The sequence below is a fragment of the Myotis davidii genome, unplaced genomic scaffold, assembly GCF_000327345.1.
Source record: "Myotis davidii unplaced genomic scaffold, ASM32734v1 scaffold259, whole genome shotgun sequence".
In the NCBI taxonomy this organism is placed as follows: Eukaryota; Metazoa; Chordata; class Mammalia; order Chiroptera; family Vespertilionidae; genus Myotis; species Myotis davidii.
Genome location: NW_006292687.1, coordinates 6,928,647 through 6,941,075, shown reverse-complemented (window position 1 = coordinate 6,941,075; position 12,429 = coordinate 6,928,647). Strand labels below are relative to the sequence as shown.

The following is a 12,429-nucleotide window of genomic DNA, read 5'->3' as shown; positions in this document are numbered from 1 at the left end:
GGTTGTGGCCAAAATGAGGCTGCCTTTGTCATCTATGTGTGTCCAAGTCCCAGGTCCAGGTCCCAGAATCCCAAGTCTCTTGGGTGACAGGCTCTCTGGCTCTTGGTCAGACATTCGGGGGTCCGGGCTGTTTGTCACCTGCTTTTTGGGGTGTCCCACAAAAGCCTGCCCTCCAGACTGAGCCATTAACAAGCAAGTTCACCTTGACTTCAAAACGGAGGCAGGTGGGGACTCCAGGTGCCCTGCGTACAGGACTGTCTTCAGAGATGGGTCCTGTTCCGCGGGACAGCTGCATCGCACAGCAGCACGGGCAGCAATTACTATTCCATTTTACAGATGAGGACACTGAGTCTCAGTAGGGTTTCATACATTGCTCAAGGTCTTCCATCCCTCTGCTCCTTCAAAAATGACACACTGAACACCTGCTACCTGCCAGGCTGTGGGCCAGAGCCTGGTGGACAGTGATGAGCAAAATGGAAATGGTTCCTTTCCTGGTGGTGGTGGTGGTGGTGGGGAGATGGCGGCACTGTCTCAGAAGGGAAATAGGCAGAGACCAAACACCACCAAGTGAATGGAATGACATTGCTGATGAAGGCCCAGACGGCGAAGGTGGGGATGCCAGAGAGAATCCTGGTGGGTGGGTGACTTAGTCCATTCAGGCGGCTAGAGCGAACCTGTCAACTGGGTGGCTAATGAACAACAGACATTATTCCTCACAGTCTGGAGGCTGGACAACCAACGTGAAGGCACAGGCAGATTTGGTGCCTGGTGAGCACCCACTTCCTGGTTCACAGACAGCTGCCTTCCTGCTGTGTCCTAACACGGGGGTGAGGGAGCTCTCTGGGCCTCTTTGAAAAGGGCACTAATCCCATTCATGAGCGCTCAACCCTTGTGACCGAGTCACCTCCCAAAGGCTCCTCCTCCCAACAACTTCACATCGGGAGTTAGACTCTTAACATGAATTCTGGGGGGGTGGGGGCACAGACATTTAGTTCACTGCAGTGGGGTACTTAGATTATATTTGGAGGTGGCAGGAAAAGCTTCTTGAAGAGGGGATATTTAACCTGAGACCTGGGAGTCAGGCATACAGAGAGAGGGGGAAGAGCATTCCAGGCAGAGGGAACAGCATGTGAGGAGACCCTGGTGAGAAAGAGCCTGGTCCATTGGAGGAACGGAGAGAAAGAGTGGGGGGTGGTGAGGAGGAATTTGGGTGCTGCACATGCCTCACCTACTGCAGAAACGGGTTGAGATGGAGAAGGGTGGGTGTGTAGGGTGAGTGGAAGGTGTCTGGGTCCTTGGCGTTGTCCTCTGGTTTGACTTTCTTCCTCCCCATTCTTCCTTCAGGAGTATGTGCTGAATCCCTGAAGTCCAGCTGTATGGGCGCAGCCACCGCGCAATAATGTGAAGGTCATTGCCGAGGAGCCCTGGCCTACAATGTGCTTCCCTTTTTGTTTAGGTGACGCGGTGGCCTGTGGGACACCAAGGGCTGCTGTACGACCGGAGCTGGATGGTTGTGAACCACAACGGCATTTGCCTGAGTCAGAAGCAGGAGCCGCGGCTGTGCCTGGTCCAGCCCCGCATTGACCTGCAGCAGAGGATCATGGTCGTTAGAGCCAAAGGTGGGAAAATGGGTTCCTTTTCACCATGCAGCTGTCAGAGTGGCCTATCAACTCCCGTGAAAGGAAGATAAGGCTTTTCCTCCAGCAAATATTGAAATGATCCAAAAATGAAATGATGCCTGGAAGAGACAGCAGAAAGCTTGTTCCTCTCGTGTTGTGGGAATTTTCTGGGGAAAGGTAAAGACCTGAGGGTCCAATGAGAAACTAGAGGCATAACTTCTGGAATCACGTGATGTGCTTTTCACTTACATTCCTTTCATATCCTTCAGTCATAATACAGGGTGGGTAAAAGTAGGCTTATAATTGTTTGGAAAAAGACAGGCAAGATATGATTATTACAACAGCTTTATTAACACAAAAGAACGTCACAGTGGCACTGTGCACTTAGGTACAATCTCATAAATGCTCAATTGCCGGCCTTCATTCTTCACACATCCTTGTAGTCTTTGGAAATCAGTAAAGAAACCCGAATTTCAGTGACCTGCGTGGGTCAGCCCCACTGCCTCCTGAGGTGGTTGAAGTCAAACCTACTTTTGTCTCTTCCCCTCCTCCACCCCACCCCCGTATGCACGGCATGCGTTCATTCTCTCTGCTGGCTTTTATTATAGACTAGTAGCATACGTAACGTTACAGACCAGCTCTGTCCAGTGGAACTTTTTGTGATGGTGGAATATTCATTCTCTATATTGTCCATTTGGTAGCCACCAGTTACATGTGGCTACTGAACACTTGAAATGGGGCCAGCCAGACAAGAGAACTGAATTCTAAATTTTATTTAATTTTGATTAATTTAAATTGCTGCATGTGGCTAGTGGTTACAGTGTTGAACAGCACATGTATTTTGCAATTATATATTTGTAATTATATTTTGATTGTAATGCCATATATTCAGTTCAGGAGAATTTATGTAATATAATATTGTCTTTTATATATAAACTAGAGGCCTGGTGCATGAAATTCATGCACAGGATGGGGGGGGGGTGGGCATCCCTCAGCCTGGCCTGCACCCTCTTGCAATCCTGGACCCCTCAGGCGATGTCCGACTGACAGTTTAGGCCTAATCCTGCAGAGAATGAATATTCTAACATCACAGAAAGTTGCACTGGATAGAGCTGGTCTGTAACTTTATGTATGCTACTAGTCTATAATAAAAGCCAGCAGAGAGAATGAAAACATGCAGTGCATAGGGGGGTGGGGTGGAGGAGGGTAGAGACAAAAGTAAGTTTGACTTCAACCACCTGCGGGATCGGGCCTAAACCGTCAGTCGGACATCCCTCTCACAAGCCAGGACCACTGGCTCTTAATCGCTTGCCTGCCTGCCTGATTGCCCCTAACCACTCTGTCTGCCTGCCTGATTGCCCCTAACCACTTGCCTACCTGCCTGATTGCCCCTAACCCCTCTGCCTGCCTGCCTGATCACCCCTAACTGCTCACCTGCCTGCCTGATTGCACCTAACCACCTCCTTGGCCCCCACTGCCGCGGCTTCACCCAGAAGGTCATCCAAAAGGATGTCTGGAAGGTTGTTCGGCTGTCCAGTCTAATTAGCATATTACGCGTTCATTATTATAGATAGTATTTCTCTTCATTTAAGACTTCTTTACTTACTCCAAAAATTTAATAATATTTTCCAGAAAATTTCTGCACATTTTTGGATATATAACAGTTTGAGTATTTGGAATATTATTTTTTCTATTAAATCAGTTATGAATGCCATATAAGAAAACTATTGATTTTTGTATATCAATGTTTTACCCAGATTTTTTTCTGAATTCCTGTTAGTTTTCTTAGTTGATCTGAAGATTTTGTCACATGTTCTATGTAAATTGGCATATTGTCTTCTAAAATGATAGTTTCATGCCTTCCTAATTATTATCCCTCTTTTTTAAAAAAATATATTTTTATTGATTTCAGAGAGGGAGGGAGGGAGAGAGAGAGAGAAATATCAATGATAAGAGAGAATTATTGATTGGTTGGGTCCTGCACTCCCCACACTGGGGATAGAGCCCACAACCTGGGCATGTGCCCTGACCGGGAATTGAACCATGACCTCCTGGTTCATAGATCAATGCTCAACCATTGAGCCCTTGCCGGTAGGCTCCTTTTTCTTTTTTTAAAAAAATCTTACTTCTTGACTAGGCCTTCTTGTATAATGTTGTAACAGTGATGGAAGATATCCTTCTTTATTACTGATTTGAATAGAATAGTTCTAAGGTCTCAAAAATAAAAATGATGCTCACTGATTTGATTTACTGGGTTAAGTAGTTCTTTTCTTATTTAGCCAAAAGTTATGAATAATAGTCATTTCTTATTGAATGCTTTTCTGCATCTGTTGGTTATATTTTTCTCCTATATTCTAGGAGTGCGATGTCTTATATTAGCAGACTGTCCAATACTGAAGTATTCTTGCATTCTTGGGGGAGAAAAAACACTACTTGGCAATGATTTGTTGATACATTTGGATTGCTGATTTTTTTAAAGTATTTTTATACCTATTTTTATTAATGAGATTGATATATTACCTTCTTTTATTATATTTTTCTTGTTCAAGTTCAGGTACCCAGAATAATAATACACAGAAAGATCTGAGTGGAATATTTTACTTTCTACTCTCTGAGTAGTGTATACATCAGTGTTAATTAATATTATTCTTTAACTTGTTACATACAGGTGTTATATACTCCTTTATATGTATGATGTATCTATAACAATTAAAAAATAGCTTCTCAACCCCATTGACATAACAGACTCTTTGAAATAATGATGATTGGTGCAGGAATCTAATTTGATGCTGACTCCTAGGGGCTACCGAGAGTTGATACTCTATGCTGATATCTTTGTAGAATGAGCCTTCACGCCTGCCTGTCTATTTCTAAAGAACTTAGGTAGCTTAGGGAACAATGCCCTTGGGATGTGGAGTCATCCAGAGGCAGAGAAAACGTTCAAAGGAATTTCCAGTGTTCCTGGGACTCTGGATGTGGCTGCCCACTGCAGGATCCCCTGCTAAATATGCTCAATGCACAGCTGTTGGGCACTGATCATGCTGAAGAGATTCTGTTAGAAGATTTCCAAGACCCAGACACTTGTTTGATTCAACCAGTTTCCAGGGTCATTAAGATTCTTGTAAATTTCATAATATTGGACTTCAACTAACATAGTTGTGCTTTTTGCTTGGTAATACATTTGTCTCTAACCTTTGCTCATCAGGAATGGAGCCTATAGAGGTGCCACTTGAGGAAAACGGTGAATGGGTTCAGATTTGCCAAAGCAAGGTCTGTGCGGACAGGTGAGACTGCAGCAGGGAAATCTCAGGTCCACCTGCAGGTGGCAGGAGGGGACGAGTCCTCTGCTGAGTCCTCCATCCCACCCCCTGCCGCTGCTGCTCCCCATGGTGCACTCCACTCACCACCCTGGCTCCCTCTCAGGGCTTTGCACTCCTGTTTCCTCTGCTTGGAATGCTCTTCCCCTGTTTATATCTCCAGGGGGCTCGCTCCCTCACCTCCATCAGTCTCACTGCCACCTGGTCTCTGTGGAAAAGCCCCTTTCTCAGAGGGGCACCGGCCTCCCACAGAACCAGCCTCCCTCACTGCTGCCCAGCTGCATTCTCCTCCTTAGCACTGACTGTTACCCAACCTTTATCTCTAGTCCCTCCTGCTAAAGTGCCCACTGGGGAGAGCGGGGCTCAGTCTGTGCTGCTTCCTGCAGAGCCTGGAACAGGCTGTGGGGGAGGCATGGTGAGTGAGGAACCGAGGAACCGTTCAGGGGAGGCATGGAGGGGCTTGGTGGGTGGCTGCTGTAGAGTGGTGAGGGTAGGGACCTGGTTCCTATTTGGAAAAGACTGGCTTATGGGTGTAGAATAGTTGGAAGCTGGTGAGGGTGCGAGTGAGAAGTCCAGCTGAGACAAGAGGAAGGGTCAGGGGGAAACCAGGCGGGTGTCGGATATATATCCTGGAGGTAGACCCACCTGAACCAGTGGATGGATTGGATGTGGAGCCTGTGGGTAAGGGGATGTCACATCCCTCAGGTTGTAGAGTTTTCAGGTGATAACCCATAAATTATATTTCATATAGTTGTGGATTATTGCCTAGTCTGAGTTACTGATGATAAATCATTGGCTAAATTCTAGGAAATGTGGATAATGAGATGGAATGCAATAATAGCATTTCTATTTTATTTTTGATTGTGAATGTATATAAATCTATTTATTGAATATATTGACTATCTAAGTCTAATCTGGGCCCCAAAACATGTGCAGGAGCAAATTTTCTGATTGTGGAAACTTACCCAGCCCATCTGATACCCCAGCCAATTTACTCCCCAGGACTAAAACAGTTAACGGTAACAGTGCACTTGGATTTATATGTAGAGCGCTTTTAAACTGCTAATTGCCTATTCGTAGACACCATCAGCTCATTAGTGGGTGTTTGTGCTCAGGCGATGGTGATACTGCACAGTATGGCATTGACTGCATTTACTTCTGCACTGCCTCACCGTGTAAATCATGGAATGATATATGAAACAATGAAGCTGTATCTAAATTGGGTTCACATTTTTAGGGCCCCTGAGTCTCACTGGGTGATGAAGGGCTGCACCTCAGGAAAGGTATGCAGGTGTAGTGTGGGGATTCTGCTGGGCATGACTCAGCGGGAGGGGCACGGGGCCATCCTGGAGCCGAGAACGAGCACAGTGGGCATCCTTCCACTGCGCTTGTGCCAGGAAATGTTCACGGTAACACACACGTGAGGGCTCTGAGTCTCGGGTGAGCGTTTTTGCCCGTCACCACTGTAAGTCTCAGAGAGAGAGATAGAGCCATTGAGGAGCACCTGCAGTTGCTTCCCCAGCTCATCCCTGGTTGAACTGTCATTTAGCTGCATCCGAGAGGGAGGCCATTTTTCTGGGGAATAAAGCTTTCAGGTAGATAGAGGCTAAGCTAGGAACTGTGAGGACTTAATAGAATGAAAATGGAATTAGTGCGAATGTGCTACAAAGCGAGGTTTCCTTCTCTTCCCTTTCTAGAAAAGAAAGGCAACTATTTTTCTGAGTGAAAATTAAGGATAAGATAGGTTTTCAATAATAACGATCTTATAATCCCAGGGTAAGATATTAGCAATTTTTCCTTATTAATTCTGGTGATGTATAGATTACATTTTTTTTTTAAAATTTGGAATTCTATTTAAAAATTCTAAAAGATTGCGGATTTTTTTAAAGAAAATCAATAAATGTACTTATATTGGTGATTTATAGACACAGTGATGTTCTTTCACAAACCAAACATGTCAGTCCATGAGGTCTGGCTGCGAGAGGAAAGACTAGAGTCAGGACCATAGCAAAAGGCCCATCTCTGGGTGCGAGGGCTTCTTAGCGCAAGATAATGCTCTGGAAAGTCCCAGATTCCAAGGTTGTTTTCTCAGTGGCTATAATGTAAAGAAGGTGTTTCAAGAGGAACGTCTAAACCCTTTCATCTGATCTTAAAGCTTTGCACAAACCTGGGTCTCAGGTCTTGCTGTGCCTTGGGAATCTCCCTGCAGCTTCCAAGGCACGCCTGCCACTCTAGGCTTCCTTTTGGCCGGGGCTCAATGACTATTACAAAATGTTATATTACTCGTTGCCATTTAGACTGTTATGAAATAATACGATACAACATTCACCATTCTTTTTTTTTGGTCAGGGTAAATACTCGTGATTGTGGAGAAAAAATTTCAAACTGGTTGTCAAGGTTTCTGGGCCGTCCATGTCATTTGATCAAACAAAGCTCGGACTTTCAGAGAAGCGCGAAGAAGAGCCATGGCAAAGGTATATGGCATTTGGGGTTGTCCTCAGGGCACAGGAACTTGGGCTTGCCTTTGCATGCGTCCAGGTCAGCCCGTGACGCGGAGTCACAGGGCAGCTTGCTCACGTACAGAAAGTGGGGCGGCCCGCCTTCGGCAGAAAGGTCCCCGAGCCCCAGGTCAGCAGGACCCAGGTGTGGCCTCCCGAGAACCCTGAGAGGCCGGGGTGGGCTCCCAGGCCACCGCTTCGCCTCTGCTCACCCTCTGCCTCAGCCACGCGTATTGCGTATTGAGAAGCACACTCCTGTTTTGTTAGATGAAAACATTGGTAGCTTGCGAGGCCCTAAGGAGACCCGGGTTTCTAGTCTTGGCTCCGTCTCCAAGTGGCGGGAGGCCTTGGCAAATCCTTGGTGCCTCAACTTCTGTTGACCTCAGCTACTTAGCCTTGAACACGTTGGACAGTTTTCCTGCCGAAAGCTGCTCTTAGGGGGAAGTGAGACAGCAGAGAGCAAAGTACTTTCCACGTTAACAGTACCAGAGAGGAGGAACGGACCATTTTCAGGCGTCTGTTTAATTCTGTCTTCTCAGGGAGCCTTGCCCGACTTCCCTCCATAGCCCTCGCCTGAACTTCCCCAGCTCCCTTCGCTGTTTTATTTTTCTCGGTGGCACTGTTCACCTCCTCTAGGCCATGCATTTGACTGCTATGCTGTGCATGTCCGGCCTTCCCTCTACTGGACCATAAGCACTGTGACTTTTGTCTGCTTTGTTCAGTGTTGCATCCCCCATGCTTAGAACAGCACCTGGCAAATAGTAGTTGCTCAGTAAATACTAGACGAAGGAAGACATGGGTCATTGCTGCATTTCTGGTTTGTGCAGGGCTGACCTGTCCTAGTGATTAGCTTTCACAGAGACTGGCTTGTAAGCCCAAATAGCATTTGATCATATGGGGACCAGGACTGGGGTCTTGGGACCTGCACAGGTGAATCTATAAATCCCTGAAAATGAATGATGGAGAGAAGAACCAAAGGATGTAATCTACTTAGACCTTTACAAGTTCTGACAGCTTTTCATGTCATGAGCTTTTCAAGAATTTGAATTGCTCTGTGATGGAGAAGGGGAATAGACTTACGTTCATTTTTCGAGGAGGTGAGCTGGTGGTGCCTGGGCCTGGATTAGCTCAGAGTCATGATTAAATGGGCATTTTCATGAGTAGAGACACACAGGAGTGAGATTCGTCAGGACCTGTGCTCCCCTTATACATGATCTTATTTAATACGTTCCAGTTATTCATAATGCGTCCTGTTTACCTGGGGCCTAGCCGGGTCCCCAGGAGGCTGGCTGAGATTATTAAGCAATGGTCGTGGGCCTTCAGTTTAGAGGCACCGACTCACCAGCAGGCGGCGACACTACAGTAAAGGTCTGTGACTCACCTGCAGTGAGTCATGGAGGGCTTCAGGGAAGAGGTGAGTTTGGAGCTGCATCTTAGCAGGAGAGTAGGCGTTTTCCAGGCAGAGAGAGGCAGGAAGGTTACCTGGGAGCAACATGGCAGGGTGTGGCATTTCGTGGGCTCAGAGAAGGGTTCAGGAAGGTTGGATGTGGCTCAGGGATAAATGGGGCAGAGCTGGGCTGAAGGGATGAATGTGCATCCCTTCCTAGTCAGGAAGCACTAGCTTGTGGTTGGGGCAACTCACTGAAGAATTCTATGTTCTGGGGTTTCGTGATGTTGTGTGTATTAGAAGGACACTCGTGGCAAGGTATGGGGAGCAGCATCCGAGAGGGAGAGGAGGGAAGGGGATAGGCAGGAAATGGTTATGACTGTTCCAGTGGAACATGGGGCCTGGCTGAGGCAAAGGTGGGCACAGGGAGAACTGTCTCCTGCACTGGACAGGACCAGGGAGTGCCAGCTTGTGACTATTTCCACTTCAAGGATGCCACTTATGGAGGCGAGATCTCTGATGGTCCAGGCCTCAGGTCTTCAAACATATTTGCATTGGTACACCTTAGAAGAATTGTTTTAAAGCTACTTTACCTCCTCCTACATTTTTACATTGTCATCTAAATGTTAAAAACAAGTTAAAAGAAGAACCCAAGCTGGCTGCAGAATAGATGGAAGGTACACTCACCTCCTCCCAGGACCAAACTGGAATTACAACTAAATTATAAAATAATCACCCTAGATAACCAACTGAAGACTAGCTGAACAGAAGTCTTATAACCAAGGATTTACAGAAGCAGCCACAAGGAGACTGGTAGGAAGGGCGGAGACATAAGGGCTGGCCCGGTGAGCACCAGGGCTGGTGGCCAAGATTCCAGAGGGATGTCTCAGCTGCAGAGGTTCCCCTGAGAAGCCTGAGGTCTCAACCACATGTCGGGCTCCTTAGCCCAGAGCCCCAGCACCAGGAAGAGGCACCATGTAACATCTGGCTGTGAACAGCAGCTGGGATTCTGTCCTCTAAGGAAAGACAGAAGTCTGCTAGAGACACAGGTGCCCTCTTAAAGAGCCAGCACTCAAAATCTTGGTCGCAGCCACTCACCCTGGGCTCTGGTGAGGGAGTATGGAGCAGACTACAGTCCCGTGAGGAGAGACTGGTGTTTGTGGCTCTGGGGAGAGAGCTGAAGGGACAGCCGCCAGGATTCCTGTGCTGAGTCCCGCTCCCACACCACAGATGTCATCTTTCTTGGGCAGAGCACTCCCCACCTTGGAGTCAGCCTGGGGGAAAGCAGCAGCCCACCTTCTGGACTTCCTGTTCCCCCACCCTGCTGGACTCTCACAGGGCCGAGGAGTCAGCTGCCTGGGCCAGGGTATAGAGGTCTAGGCGATTTCCAGCAAATTATAAATGTGGTCATTTAAATGAAAACTCATAGATTATCCTTTTAAACATTAGCGAGTGGAATCTCAATACCATAGTGATTTGATTCCATGAATATTCACTACACACACACACACACACACACACACACACACAAACTGTCTTTTAATGGTCAGAAATTTTATATCTTTCCTTTTTCTTCTTCAACTCATATTTCCATTCTACTTTAATGGGGTTTTATCTCAGTGTTACATATTTTATGTTTGAAAATCTTTCCTTGATCACCCTATCATATTTATCTAAAACCAAGATCCTATATAAATTGAAATGTATAAACATTTGTAGAGTTTACTGTGATCATAAGAGTCCAAGTGTTAGGAAATTTCTTATAGGTTGACTTATCACAATTTTTAATAGTATACAGTTGATCAAAGCAGCAACTACATATTATAAATTTCAAAAGAGTGAAAACACTGTTGAAAACAAATCTCTTAATGAGATGGCTGAGCTCCCCGCCATTAATTCCCATATTAATGAGTAACTGCCACCTATGGCCAACATAGCTGGTGCTCAGCCTTGGTTCTCTTCTGCAAAGCCCTATCTGAGTGAATAAAGAGCTGGGGGTGAAAGGCAGTTGGTTGACCCGCTGTCACTGAAACCTTTTCCGGAGACACAGGGATCTCACATTAAGATGACTTTAGTCATGTCACTTGACAACTTAATCAGGTGTGACAGCTTTGTGGAGAGCAAAGAATGGGAGCCAATCTGACCTACAGACATCATTCACCCAGGCTTTAGAGAAGTTCCTTATCTCAGCACAGGCCCCAGGGATTTGAAAGGGCTTTTGTTTTCCGCCTTGGAGACTGTCAGCCCCCAGGGGAGGGTGCCCAGGAGAGGTGAGCCTTCCCTCTGTGAAGGGGGAGAAAGGCCTTTTGTGGAGGGGCTGGCGTGCGCCCCCTTCTCTGACAGCCTTTGTAGCAAAGAGGGCATTTGGGAGTGGAGGTTCTGGAAGGTGATTCTGTAGAAGGATCCTTTCTCGTGTATTCCGGGGTCCTCAGACCCTGTTTGCAGGGACCTCACTAGGCTTTGGCCCAGCCAACCCTTTCCATCCACATCTTGATTAAAGACAGCGATGGCGTGCCCGACATGGGAGGTGGGAGCTGGGCCATAGGCTCCAGCAGTGCTGGGCACATTTCATACTTTCTTTCACTCTTTTATTTTCCCTTTCAGTAGTTTTAAACTTGTATTATTTATTTCTGAAGTCAATTATTTCACACTTTCCCAAGGGCAAAAACCAGCTTTCCCCTAATTCAGGAGAGCTTCTTGGGCCTGTGGACTCACTGAGGCCCTGCTGTCCCGGGCCAGCCCTGCTCCACCTGCTGCCCATCCCTCCTCCTCTGAACGTCGCCTCCAAGTCTGTGCTGGCAGTTTCACTGCAGCATTTTATTATTGTTACTTTTCAGATAAGTAGTGGAGGATTCTACGAGCTCATTTTTTTTCTTTGAGAGGTTAGAGACAATTTAAGACAGTTTGTCCTATTTCAAGGGAACCACTTTTTCACTTGTAGAGATAGTCTCTATTTTTAAAACATGATGGTCAATGGAGCATGATTCATTTGCAGTCTAAGAAAGCAGCTCTTATTTTATTTTAAAACATTTAAAATTTAATTTCATTAAAACATTTTTATTGAGGTATAATTGACATATAACATATTAGTTTCAGGTGTACAACATAATGGATTCAATATCTCCATATATTGTGAAGTTATCACCACAATAAGCCTAGTTAACATCCATCACCACAACCAGTTACAAAATGTTTTTTCTTGTAATGAGAATTTTAAAGATTTACTCTTCTAGCAACTTCAAATATGCAATACTATTATTGACACTCTAGTCACCATGCTATACATTACATCCCAGCATTTATTTTATAACTGAACGTTTGTCTCTTTTGACCCCCCTCACCCGCTCACACATTTTGCTTACCTCCACCCTTTGCCTCGGGCAACCACCTATTTGTTTTCTTGTATCTGGGAGATGGTTTTAGCTTTTGTTCTTTAGATTCCACATATAAGTGAGATCATATGGCATTTGTCTTTCTCAGTCTGACTTATTTCACTTAACATGATGCCCTCTAGGTCCAACCAAGCATCACAAATGGCAAGATTTCCTTCTTTTTATGGCTGAATCATATTCCACTGTATATACATGTACCACATCTTCTTTTCCCAT

General features: G+C 46.0%; 1 protein-coding gene across 1 annotated transcript in view; it reads left to right on the top strand.

Moving 5' to 3' along the window:
- The window catches only part of MOCOS (molybdenum cofactor sulfurase), a 44,117-nt gene that overhangs the window by 22,071 nt on the left and 9,617 nt on the right, over positions 1-12,429 (top strand). Inside the window, exons 11-13 of the mRNA XM_015565559.1 lie at positions 1,457-1,619; positions 4,825-4,903; positions 7,286-7,410. Of these exons, the coding sequence (XP_015421045.1) occupies positions 1,457-1,619; positions 4,825-4,903; positions 7,286-7,410 (367 nt within the window). The remainder of the gene's footprint in view (positions 1-1,456; positions 1,620-4,824; positions 4,904-7,285; positions 7,411-12,429) is intronic.